The sequence below is a fragment of the Papio anubis genome, chromosome 3 (assembly GCF_008728515.1).
Source record: "Papio anubis isolate 15944 chromosome 3, Panubis1.0, whole genome shotgun sequence".
NCBI classification, from domain to species: domain Eukaryota; kingdom Metazoa; phylum Chordata; class Mammalia; order Primates; family Cercopithecidae; genus Papio; species Papio anubis.
In genome coordinates this window covers 25951533-25964779 of record NC_044978.1, presented here as the reverse complement: position 1 = coordinate 25964779, position 13247 = coordinate 25951533, and the positions used below count along the sequence as shown (strand labels likewise).

Genomic DNA, 13247 nt, shown 5'->3' with positions numbered 1-13247 from the left:
CATGTAGCTTAAGATCCATTGATATATTTAAATAAGGTAACATAAAATGAAAGTTCAGTGTACTGATTCCTTCTTTTGCTATCTCTGAGGGTCATAGATATCAGGAAATGACCAGGGAGCCATTCACCATGTAAATGATCAGTGTCACTCTCAGATAACTGCAGCCTTTAGAACTGTAAACACAAGCAAGGCAGCTGCCGGTGTCAACAGCTGTCCCTGGAATATCACCAGGTTATTGATAATTTAATAGACCTTCACAGCAAAAACAATGAATACAAGGCCAGAGTTAAACCAGTGATCATGTTGTTCATCAAAACTACATCTTCATAAACTTTAGCAGTCAAGGGTTAGCATCTGTCAGGATGATTCTCTCCTAAGATTCCCATGGACACTTAAAAAGATTTCAGGACAGATTCAAAGCTAGAGAACATTCAATATAACAAAACCGGATATGATTCTTACTTGAAGAATTGTGGACATAAGACTCACCTGCTATTTCTTCTCTCTGGAGCTCATAGCCTATGGTTGATAACCCGTGAAACAGAGTCTTTTCAGGAGAGATTGCTAAGGGCTTCCCCACCCTGCTACAAAAAGTATATATAATTTCTGGTGGTGTCTGAGATTCCATTAGACATAAAGAACCTGATACACTGTCATTATTAAAGGTGTGCTTATGCATGTTTGGTTGCAAACAGATCATTTTACATGCCCACTTTCATAGCATGTACAGAACACATGCCAGTAAATACAATTAAATGGATTTTTTGTGTGTGAAATGTGGGGTAAACATATTTTACTTATTTGCATTTTCTAAATTTCTATAATGATTTTATATCAACTTTTTATTTCTACAAAGTAATTTTTAAATCTTATGAAAAACAGAGCAATTTTCACAATCATTTTACAAAAGAGGAAATCAGCTTAGAGAAAACAGGTAGTAGTAGATGAGGAGAGCCTGGTTTCTCTAATTCCCAGGTTAGTATTAATATTTTTGACTCTATTATTCCTCCTAAGAGAATGATTGCTGAGACAAATTTGTTATGCCCCCAAAGAACTTAATGAGGGTAATAAAAATAAGGAAATAATTACTTGCAATAGACACAGAGTAATTTTAATTTAGTGAGGAAACTTGGGTCCATCTGTGATTTGCCTGGACTGATACTTTCTTGTACTCCAAGCATATATTTACACACTCACAGCCAACAGTCAGAAGTCTGCTTAAGGGATGGCTTTTTAGTCCATACAATCTTCTCTAGTGACTTATCTCCAGCTTCAACCTTTTTCCAGGTTTGCTTCTGGGGGACATGACTCTCTCTGCTTCTCATTTAGACACAAGTTCTCCCTTATTTAGGATTTCATCAGGAAGAAATCAAATCTCACATACACAGCACAGACTAAGTATCTGATTTTTTAAATGCTTTATTACATTGACTTTAGTATCATTAGTAGATGAATATAATCAGATTAATAATCTGGTTTGGCCAGAAGGAAAAAACAAAACATTTCTGAAGCTTCACAAAACTATGTGTGTAGTGTGCAAACTAGAACCAGTTATACTTTCATCTCTTCACAGAACACCACAAGCAGTGTGGTGCATCATAAGAGCTTTCACTGCTGCACCATCACCTCCAAACTGTAGAGGGGAGATGAAGGCAAACTTTGGAGGAATTTCCAAGGCAACTGCAGTCAAATATTATTTGTAAAACTGCAGGTATAGGATGGCATTATACAAAAGCTCAAACAGCCTTCAAAACTTTTGACTATTGAAGTCTAAAATTAAATTTCAATTTTTTTAACTTACAAGGAAATCACACTCATTTAAGATATAGTTACCTCTACCTTAATCCTCAACTCAATCAGATATTTGTAGTCTTATCAGAAATATTTGTATTAGATAGTTGTTTTATTTCCTATTCTATTGCTTACAATTTTAAAATCCACATTAATAACTCAGAGTAACATTTATACATAGATTAACAGAAAGGTAAACTTTAATTTCCAAATTAGGAATGAAGAAAGATATTAAATGGCTTTGCTTTAAAAGAAACAGTACAACTGTATAGGTATAAATAATGGTTTTGTAACAATAAGCATGAATTTAATACAAAGATACCAGTGCTTTTGGACCAAAGCCAATAGACTTGACTTTTTAGAAATAAGCTTAGTTTACTTCATTAAAATAAGTGTTACGGCTGCTATAATGTGTCTGGTACTGATTCCAAACATATCCAGCAATTCACTAGTTTTCCCATGTTGAGGCACTCCTGACACTGCCAGCTGATGAACAAGGACATCAGGCTCCCTGGAGACAGCTGCACAAACAGCTTCTCCAATGCCACCTTCCCTGTAGTGATCCTCCACTGTGATAACTCGGCCGCCTGTGGCTTTTGCACTGGAGATGATGGTGGCGGCATCCAGGGGTTTAATGGTAAATGGGTCGATGACACGGACAGAAATACCTTGTTGAGAAAGATGGTCAGCAGCTGCTAAGGCTTCATGGAGAGTAACTCCAGCTCCAATTACTGTGACTTTATCATTGACACTGTGGCGGACCACCTTGGCCTGGCCAATCTCAAAATTTTCTTGTGGGGTATAAATAACTGCAGTTTCTGGTTGGCTGGTTCGAATGAAGCACATTCCTTTGGTATTGGCGGCTAGATAAACAGCATGCTCTGTTGAGATGGCATCACTTGGATAGAAAACAGTGCAATTAGGAATGCTTCGGAACATGGCTAGATCCTCCAGGGCCATTTGGGAGGGTCCATCTTCTCCAGAGGATACCCCACAGTGGGAACCAATAAGGTTGATATTGGCTTGAGAAATGGCTCCCATTCGGAGCTGATCAAATGCTCTAGTAAAAAAGGCAGCAAAAGCACTAGCAAAAGCAATGGTTCGACCACGTGTGGCACAGCCTAGTGCCACACTTACCATGTTTTGCTCAGCAATAACACACTCTATGAAACGCTCAGGGTGTTCCTTCCTGAATATCTCAGAAAAGGTGGAGTTCATTGTGTCACCACTCAGAACAATAACTCTTTCATTTGCACGGCCCAGTTTAGCCAGAGCCAAACCATATGTTTTCTGAGTAGCTATCTTGTCACCAACTTTGTAAGCAGGTGGGGAGGTCATTTTTATATCTGTGATGATGATTTGAGGTGAGTCTTCCACAGGCGGTTTTGGTCTGGGATTCTCATTGGTCTGTATCTGACTCTCAATTAATTTGACAATTGCATCTGCTCTTTCTTTTGGCACTGGCTTTCCATGCCAATTTTCTGCATCCTCAATATTTGGAATACCCCGACCTTTGAAGGTCTTGGCAACTATAGCAGTAGGTTTGTTCTTCACTTGACTTGCTTGCCAAAATACTTGGCACAAGGCTTCCACATCATGGCCATCCACTAAGTAAGTATTCCATCCAAAGGCTTCACAGCAATTCTGGTAGATGTCTGCGCCATGTTCAAGGGGTGCAGGGCCACTTTGTCCCAAGCGGTTCACGTCGAAGACCGCCACGAGATTGTCCAAGTTGTAGTGGGAGGCAAAAGCGAAAGCCTCCCACACAGAGCCTTCTGAGGATTCGCCATCTCCCATAAGGCAGAACACCCGGTAACTGGCCTTGTCAAGGTACTTGCCAGTATAAGCCATTCCACATGCAGCACCTAATCCCTGCCCTAGGGACCCTGTTGCCATGTCAACAAACGGCAGTCGGGGAGTAGGGTGTCCCTCCAAGTCACTGTGAAGTTTCCTCAGGTTCAGCAAGTCAGATTCACCGATGTCACCCACCTCCACCCAAGCAGCATAGAGGATGGGAGTAGCATGTCCCTTGGAGAGGATGAACCGGTCATTGTCCGGATGTTCTGGGTCTGTCTGTTTATACTTCATCGTGTGGAAGAAGAGGACAGACACGACCTCTGCTGCACTGCAGCATGACGTGAGGTGGCCAGAACCAGAGGCACACGTGGCCCTGATGGAATGGATCCGCAGGCGGTTGGCGGCGTCCCGCAGCACCTGCACAGTCTTCACGTCGGGCTTGGCGTCGTTGGCCATGATCTCTCTTTTGTCGGTTTGGCAAAGCAAATGGCGCCGCAGCACTCCCACAACCCACCGGAGCAGTGCTGTCACGTGACCGCCCCGCCCTCGCCTCGCCTCTGCCTCTGCCTCTGCCTGGAGGCCTGAGCTCAGTCACCAGCGGGGGCGCCCGCAACGCAGCTTCCCGCGAGACCCAGGAAGCGGAAACGTCGCGGTCGTCTGCCCCCTCTGATGTGCACCGTTCCCCCTCTCTGTCCAAGCCCAGCTGAATGGATTTTTAGTATTTACTTTGTCACTTGCATGTTCAACATTAGTAAGCATAATTAAATTTCTTTTTACCTTTCCCTGTGTTATAAATTCAAAACTGGACATTTTTCTGTGTATTATAGGAAGCTATTTGTGAGGCTGTACTTTTTTAATGCATTAACACTATATCTGAGACATCACTCTTTTACATCAGAACATTAACAGAAAGAATCCAAAGTCACTTTCAGTCTGACCAGCATGGCAATGCTGTCTCAACAGAGACTTTCTCAGAGAAACTAAGTATCTGAATCTCAGACTTATGGAAAGAAATACAATGACTAATTTGACCAAAATGTACAGGAAGAACAAATCTGAAACCACCCAATGGCAGAATAGAATTGCAACTCCAGTGTGCCCTAAAGTACTATTTCTGTGTTGAAATAATTAGAAGGCCAGTAGGCTGAGGTAGCTTCAACTCACTGAATTCTTACCTAAGAAAAGGAAACCCAAATCAGTGTAAATGATAAAAAGGAAATTTAAGCTTAATCAATCAGAAACTGCCAGCTAACTTCTAACTAGGGACTTTCCACTGGGATGACCTAAATAAGGCTAGTAACTCCGCTTTAACCAATTAAATATCTTTCCCTTGTTTCCAAATTCACCCTATAAAAGCCTTCTCCTTGGCTTCTTCATCAGGAGCTACCAGATTCGTGAATCACTGAATGGTTAAATAAATGCTTTAAAATTTTAATGTGCCTCTGTTTATCTTTTAACGACTGTTACTACAAATCATTTTTAAAACAAAGTTGCTTTAAAAAACTAAATTTGTGGGCCAGGCACTGTGGCTTACGCCTGTAATCCCTGCACTTTCGGAGGCCAAGGTGGGTGGATCACAAGGTCAGGAAATTGAGACCATCCTGGCACAGACAAGGCCAGTAGCTGGCCTTGTCAAAGTCCTTGCCAGTACAAGCCATTCCACATGCAGCACCCCTACAGACCCTGTTGCCATGTCAACAAATGGCAGTCGGGGGGTAGGGTGTCCCTCCAAGTTGCTGTGAAGTTTCCTCAGGTTCAGCAAGTCAGATTCACTGATGTCACCCACCTCCACCCAAACAGCATAGAGGATGGGAGTAGTAACAAATCATGTAGTAACAAATCATAGAGGATGGGGTTTAGTGAAACTCCGTGTCTACTAAAAACACAAAAAAAATAGCTGGACGTGGTGATGGGTGCCTGTAGTCCCAGCTACTCCGGAGGCTGAGGCAGGAGAATGGCGTGAACCTGGGAGTTGGAGCTTGCAGTGAGCTCAGATTGTGCCACTGCACTCCAGGCTGGGCGACATAGCAAGACTCCGTCTAAAAAAAAATAAATGAGTAAAAAACTGAATTTGTGCCATTGAACTCTTCTAGCAGGCCAAGGTTATGGTTTGTCATCAAAAAAACAACAATTAAAAAAAAAAAAACCACAATGATAATATATCATACCTTCCCATATTGTGATGTTAAACCTCTTGGTTTCTTGAGCAATAATTCTTACCTTAACTTCACATTAAAATCAGGGCACACAAGAAAAACAATGCCTGGTTCCATCCCAGAAAAAAAGAATTTGAATTTCTGGACCTGGAGTCTGGGAAGCTATGTTTCTAAAATACACCCATTGATTCTAATGTGTAGTCAAGGTTAATAACATAATCTGGATATAGTCTGAGACCAGTGGTTCTCAACATTAGTTGTAGTTTAGATTATCTGGGGAGTTTTAAAAACATCTCACGTCCATGCTGCACTCCAGACCAATTATATCAGAATTTCAAGGCAATAGATCTAGGCATCAGTAATTTCAAAATCTTCCCCAGGCAATTTCAATGTTCAGTCAGGGTTGTAAACAACTAACTCAGGGGGTGTTGTTATCTTTATACTTATTATCCCTTGCATTATATCTCAGAAAAATATTTCAAATGTTATTTGCTATTTCAACTAGTTCTATCATTTTAACTGTTAAGGACACATATTAGAATAAATGGTAATAATATGAAACTAACAAGATTTTAAGATTTGTTGCAGGAATGTTGGCATTGGACAAGTTCTTAAGAGGTCATCGTGTATTCATAGCTCCCCACGCGCTTTGCAAATTAAAGCTTGTTTATCTTTTTAGACAAATAAAGGAGGAGAAAATACAAGCAGACTAGAACTAGTAGTAAAGAAGATGAGAATTAGAGAAAGAATAATAACCACAGTAACATAATAGCAAACTACTACAGGCTGACAGGAAAGTAGTTATTATAAACATGGGTAGCTCACTATTATTCTGGCCAAAAAGAACTCGAATAAATCCACACAATTAGTAAACACGATAGCATAAAATGATTTATGAGGCAATGTTCACATGAATAAAAACGTGGGAATGCTTAACATTTCTTTCCAAGTTCCCACAATCTTTCATTCATTTAAAACATTGCACAGTTATTTCCTAAAGTATCAAATAAAAAAATTTTAACATTAGCAAAGGTCAATTTTATTAAGAGGAGAATGTAGTCTTGGGGATTTAATACCCTAGATAGTATGTGTAAATTTCCTTCTATCATTCTGTGAGACTGTGTGAATTTTTTATACTATATAGAAAATAATATTTTATAAATTATGTGTAAAATACTTATATTCTGAGGTTTTATAAAAGCAATTCTGGAAAGATATAGATATACATATGCTTTTATATATGTATATATATAAAACATATCAATATATGTAACATATATTAATTTTATATAAAATTAATTTTATATTAATATATAAATAACATATATAAGCTGTTAAAATTATTTTCTTTAAGCCTTTTAGTCTTTTAAATTTAAAATATATTTTAAAATATACAATTGAAAATAACTATATAAATACAGGTAGAGCATCCCAAATTTGAAAATCTGATGTTTGAAATGCTCCAAAATCTGAAACATTTTGAGCACCGACATGTTACTCAGGGGAATTGCTCACAGAACATTTTGGATTTGGGATTTTTCTGATTTGGAATGTTCAGCTGCTAAGTATAATGCATATATTCCAATTTTTTTAATTGAAATCCAAAACAGTTCTGGTCTTAAGCAAATAATTTAAAATAAAGAATACTCAACTTATTTGAAGTATGCACAGTTTCATAATGCAAAATTACCCAATATGGCTGGGAATACAACTTCATCAAATAAATCAAAGACCTGATACCACCTTCTCCCCTATTTAGAAGAGGCTTTCACCGACAAAAGGTCAGCCAAAAACTTTTAAACCAGCATGCCAAAAATGTAGTTGTCTTGGAGAAAAGTTCATTATTCATTTTAGAGATCATTTTGGAAGCCAGTCGAAAATGTTCTGCAAATAGGAAAACATTATTCATTTATTATTAATCTTGGTTTATCCAGACAAAGCAGAGATTGGCAAATTCAAGTGCCTACTGAGATAACGAGTTACCATGAGTGCTTGGATGTCAGCTACAAGAGGGTTAGAGGGGCCTGCGTCAAACTGAAGAATACAAGACCATCTAAAGGGATTTAAAATTGAAAAACATGTAAACATTTTGTTGAAAAAATAAAATACACCTTCAGGCTGCTACTTTTTACCCCAACTTAAAGTCTGTTTAAACGCAACAATTATTTTTGTTTTATCTTTGTTTAAATTTTTCACTTAATTTTCTTCTCATAGTATCTAAAAGTATTCATTATAGTGTGTACTTCACATGAAAACAAAACCTAGCAGGATTACCAATACAAGTGGCTATGAAGGAAAAACATAAATAGTAGCAATTGATAAGTGTAATTTCTACTGGGCTGCAGCAGAGAAAACAGAGCACATAATTACTGATTACTGTGTAGGTCTACACCTATTTGTGAAAATATACGTTTTGCCATGTGAGGGTGAGTAATATTTAGGAGTTGGGAAAGCTGAAATTTTACTTAAATCTTATTTAAACTGTTAAGTTTTGTTAAAATGGAATTATATAAAATACATAAATGCTGAATTCATCTTTTGTTTCTACTGTTTAAATCTGGTTGGCTTTGGAAGCTAAAGTATGGAGCAAATGAGAATAAGATTCTTGTGTAAGGCAGTAAGTTCCCTGGAAAGAAAAATGTGCTTTATCTTCCTGGATTATTGCTTTGAAAATTTTAACAGATGCTATTATGATGCATCTGTAGAATGCTATCCCACTTTTTCCATAGTTACAAGTCCTTATTTTGGGGCGGGGAGAGAAGGGGCGGAAGAGAGAGGTGGCAACAAATTTAAGAAACTTGGCCCACCTCCCAGTCCCAGGAGAAAATCATAATTAATCTAGGACCAGCATCACAATGCCATTCCCTTTGGCTAGTAATGGGGGTCAGCACGTGTCCCAGTTCTGGCCAATAAGATGTAGGCAGAAGTCTGCTTTGGGTGTAATAATTCTTGTTTCTTTCATTTAGAGATGGGTTCTTGCTATGCTGCTCAGGCTGGTTTTGAACTCCTGGCCTCAAGTGATCCTCCTGCCTTGGCCTCCCAGCTGGGAATATTTTCTATTAAAGATTTTCTTCCTGGTAAACAGGAGAGAGTACAAGAAGAACTGTGATCTATTCTTTTTTTTTTTTTTTTTTTTTTGAGATGGAATTTTGCTCTTGTTGCTCTGTCGTTTAGTAGACAGTGTTTCTCCATGTTGACTAGGCTGGTCTTGACTCCTGACCTCAGGTGATCCGCCCACCTCCGCCTCCCAAAGCGCTGGGATTACAGGCATGAGACACCATGCCCAGCGATTCTTTTCAACCCCTCTACCACCACCACCAGAGGATGTGTTGGAGCTACAGCAGCCAAAAGCCTAAGGATAAGGCCGGGTGCTGTGGCTCACGCCTGTAGATCAATTGTTAACCATTTTTCCTGTAAACCTAAAAGAAATTAAAATAAATAGTGCAGGCCAGGCACAGTGGCTCATGCCCAGCGCTTTGGGAGACTGAGGCGGGCGGATTGCCTGAAGGCAGGAATTTGAGACCAGCCTGGCCAACATAGTGAAACCCTGTCTCTACTAAGAATACAAAAATTAGCTGGGCAACATGGTGCACACAAGTAATCCCAGCTACTTGGGAGGCTGAGGCACGAGAATCGCTTAAATGTGGGAGGTGGAGGTTGCAGAGAGCTGAGGCCATGCCATTGCACTCCAGCCTGGGTGATAGAGCAAGACTTCATGATTAAAAAAAAAAGAAAGAAAAGAAAAAGCCTACAGATAAAAGTTAATATGTTTGGTGTGGTAGACTGGAAAAATAAATGTATGAGTTCTTCATAACTTTGTGGATCCACAAGCCTTGGGACTATCTTCTTCTAGACTCCTTGTTAAGAAAAAAATTAAATATTCCCACTTTATGAATGAGTTTCTATTGTCTTCAACTGAAAACATTTCTGAGAGATACAAAAATAGATCTAAACAAGCTCCTAAAGTCTAGTAATCAGGGGGAAAAAACAATCAAGAGGGCTCACAGTAGAAGAGAAGGGGCTCTAGAAAATGTAGTTTACTTAGTATTTTTATTCTCGGTGCCTGGTCCCACCCACACACCTACAACTTTGGTCTTTTTTGTATAATTACTATTGCTATGTTGTTGTTGTTATTACATTGACTATCTCTTCAAAAACTAGGATTTTTAAACTTGGTACATGGGCTTTATGTATAGAAAACACTCAAATGCTTTATCATATTCATTTGCTAGGTGGTTGGGTATGATGGAAATGTGAAAGTGATATAGCTGGATTTATTCTCATATAGACTAGCTATATTTTGTGGAGAAAATGCTTTTGCTTCCATCCAGATAATAACCTTGAAGTCGATTACAACCAAATCTCTTACTTTTGAAAACTAAAATATAATAACAAATGATAGCAATAGTAATTTTTTAAAATCCAAGGTATTAGACTTATATTTCTGATTGTAAATCAGCATGATCAACTTTAAATATATGAGAGGAATTTAATTCATTCTATAAACCATTTTTATTAGATACCACTATTGTATGCATTAAATAGTGGATTAGTACTTGTGCCATGTCCCACCTAACTCCTTCCCATCCTCAGGTCAAATTTAGCCCTTTGTTGAGATTTTATTTTGTCTAGAATATTTTAGCAAATGTATTGAGCCACAAGTAACAAACAATAACATTAATAACATTAATCCATTTAACCAACAAATTAATGAATTTTGGCAAATATTTATTTCTATTTAGCTATCATAACAATCAAAATATAACCTCAATATTTCTATCATCCCCCAAACATTCCCATATTCTTTTGCATTCAGTTATTCTTCACCCTAGGCCCCACCGATTTGCTTTCTGTCTCTGAGGTCCTGTTCCTTTTTGTTTTTTATTCCTTCCCCTTCTGAACTTCAGTTTGGATAGTTTCTATTGCAGTGTCTTAAAGTTCACTGAATTTTTCTTCGGCAGTGTCTAATCTGCTCTGAAACCCATCCATTGAATTTTTTATTTCAAATATTATACTTTTTATCATTAGAAGTTCCATTTGGTTCTTCTTTATATCTTGCTCTCCTCATAATGTTAATCTCCTTTTAATTCTTCTAGCATATATATATATATATATTTCTTTTCTTTTCTTTTTTTTCTTTTTTTGAGAGAGTTTCACTCATGTCACCCAGGCTGGAGTGCAATGGAGCAATCTTGGCTCACTGCAACCTCCGCCTCTCGGGTTCAGATGATTCTCCTGCCTCAGCCTCCCCAGTTGCTGGGACTACAGGCGTGCATCACTACACACGACTAATTTTTTGTATTTTTAGTAGAAACAGGTTTCGCCATGTTGGCCAGACAGGTCTCGAACTCCTGATCTCAGGTGATCTGCCTGCCTCTGACTCCCAAAGTTGCTGGTATTACATGCGTGAGCCACTATGCCTGGCCCTTCTAGCATATTTTAAAAAGATTTTTTTAAGTCCTTGCTTACTAAGCTTATTATTTTGTCTCTCTGTTTCCATTAACTAATTTTTCTTCTGATAATGTGTTACACTGTCCAGTTTTATGACATATCTAGTTTTTTAATTAAATGCTTGACATTATTTGGGGAGGTTGGATTTTATCTTGTATATTTTTAGAGTGTTGGACTTTGTTCTGACAAGCCACTTGTTCCTTTTGAATATTTTAAGTCTGTTAAGGCAAATGTAGGGTATACTTTGCTCTAGTGTTAGTTTAGCTCCCCTACAAAAGCGTAATCTCTCCAGGGTTTCCACCGAATGCCCCAGTGTGTTCAATCCGGCTCCTCCACTCTGACTGGCTAGGACTCAAATGTGGCTTAGCCCTCTGTGAGTTCTGGGAACTGTTTGGTTATTACCTTTCCCAAGTTGTCATTTTCCTGGCCATGTAAGATGTAAGCTTTATGCAAAGGTACTCTAAAGATTTCTGGAGATCTTTGTGCAGTTTTCTCCTTATAATCATTCTGCTTTCAAAATGCTAGCCAACATAGGCTTCCTGAGCTCTAATCTCTGTTCCCTTATTTGCCATGCTGTGTGTCAGATGCCCTTCCCTGTAGCACTGTCTGGAAAGGGCTTCTAGGAAGAAAGCCGGAAAGATAGTGTTTTGTCTCTTTCATAGACCACGATCCTGTGCTGCCTGTTTTCCAATATATGAAACTTTGTCTACTTATAAACTTTATCTAGTTTTCTAGTTGTTTATGGCTGGAGGGTAGATCTATTGCAGTTACTTCATCATAGCCTCAGAACAGCATTTAAAATGTTTTGAATGTTAATACTTTATACTGGGCATATATTCTCCAGAAAACGATATCCCAACTCGCGCTACTCCTTATGTCTAGCACCCCTCTGATTCACACATTTATATTACTTCTTGACCCCAGAAGACTTCGGAATTTCCAATTACACCAATTATTACTAACCTTTATGGAGTAATTTTAAAAAGATGTCCCTCAAAGCATGGTCTAATGAAATTTTAATTGTTAAGAACTATCAAAAAAATTTCACTGTTATGGTTAGTTAAATTTTCCAGAGAGATTTAGTACTGCTCTGATAAACCCCAAAACCCTTTGCATTTGATTGATTTTAAATTAAATTATCTAAAACATATCAAATAACTGTCCTTCTTCTTATAAAGGGAATATGGAGCATTAACCTTTTCTTTGATGACTAATGGTCATCATTATGAACACTGGCTATTAAACTTTACTGAAATTCAATCAGATAAATCAAAATTACTATTGAGGATGGTGCTTAAGGAAGGTTATTCAAGCATCTTTGTTCAGAATAAATGTTCAATTTTTATTACTCTACTGTAGTGTATTTTTCAGGGTATGTAGCTGTGGTAACAAAATAACAAAAAAAAAGGAAGTAGCTCAACCAAGGTTTAAGTTTATTTTTCCTTCACATAAACGCTCAGAGTATGCTTGGAAGTCAGGCAGCTCTGCTCAAGTGGGTTTTACAGGGTCCTAGATTGTTTTCATTGCTGCCTAGTCATTGATTCACGTGTTGGCGTCATCTGCAAAACTGAAGCCAGAAACCACTTGGGCCACCACAGAATAGAACAAAAAGATAAAACAAGGGGACAATCTATTTCTTTTTCAGGAAGCAACCCAGAAATTGTAAATTTCACTTCTCATTCTCTGTTGGTGAGAACTTACTTGCCTAGCCACACCCAACATAAAGGGAGTTTGTGAAATGAAGCAATCTGGCCACTGCTCTGCTGAAACTTAGGAGGTTATAATACTAAGACAAAAGGAAGAACCAATACTGTTGGACAAGTTATAATCTCCACCACTTATTATTTTAACTTTTAACTTTTGGTTGTGCTTTGTAGACAAATAACCACGTAACATTGTTTATTTATAGCATTTACAAGTTAAAACAGTTTATCTTCAAGGCAATGCTCTAAAGTAGAGCTCTAAAGCTCTACATGCTTTAGAACCACAGCAGATTTTTTCACTGAATAGTGAAAATTTATTCATTTCTTTATTGCATACTTGATAGATAAT

At 38.1% G+C, this 13247-nt stretch overlaps 1 protein-coding gene across 1 annotated transcript; it reads right to left on the bottom strand.

Moving 5' to 3' along the window:
- Positions 1-1403: 1403 nt before the first annotated feature.
- On the bottom strand, positions 1404-4273 carry TKTL2 (transketolase like 2). The gene has a single exon (XM_003899331.4). The coding sequence runs from the start codon at positions 4042-4044 to the stop codon at positions 2167-2169; it is 1878 nt and encodes a 625-aa protein (XP_003899380.2). The 5' UTR covers positions 4045-4273; the 3' UTR covers positions 1404-2166.
- Positions 4274-13247: the final 8974 nt, after the last annotated feature.

What these genes read in the sequence shown, in the direction of transcription:
- TKTL2 (XM_003899331.4), bottom strand. Translation starts at nt 4,044, where the DNA reads ATGGCCAACGACGCCAAGCCCGACGTGAAGACTGTGCAGGTGCTGCGG.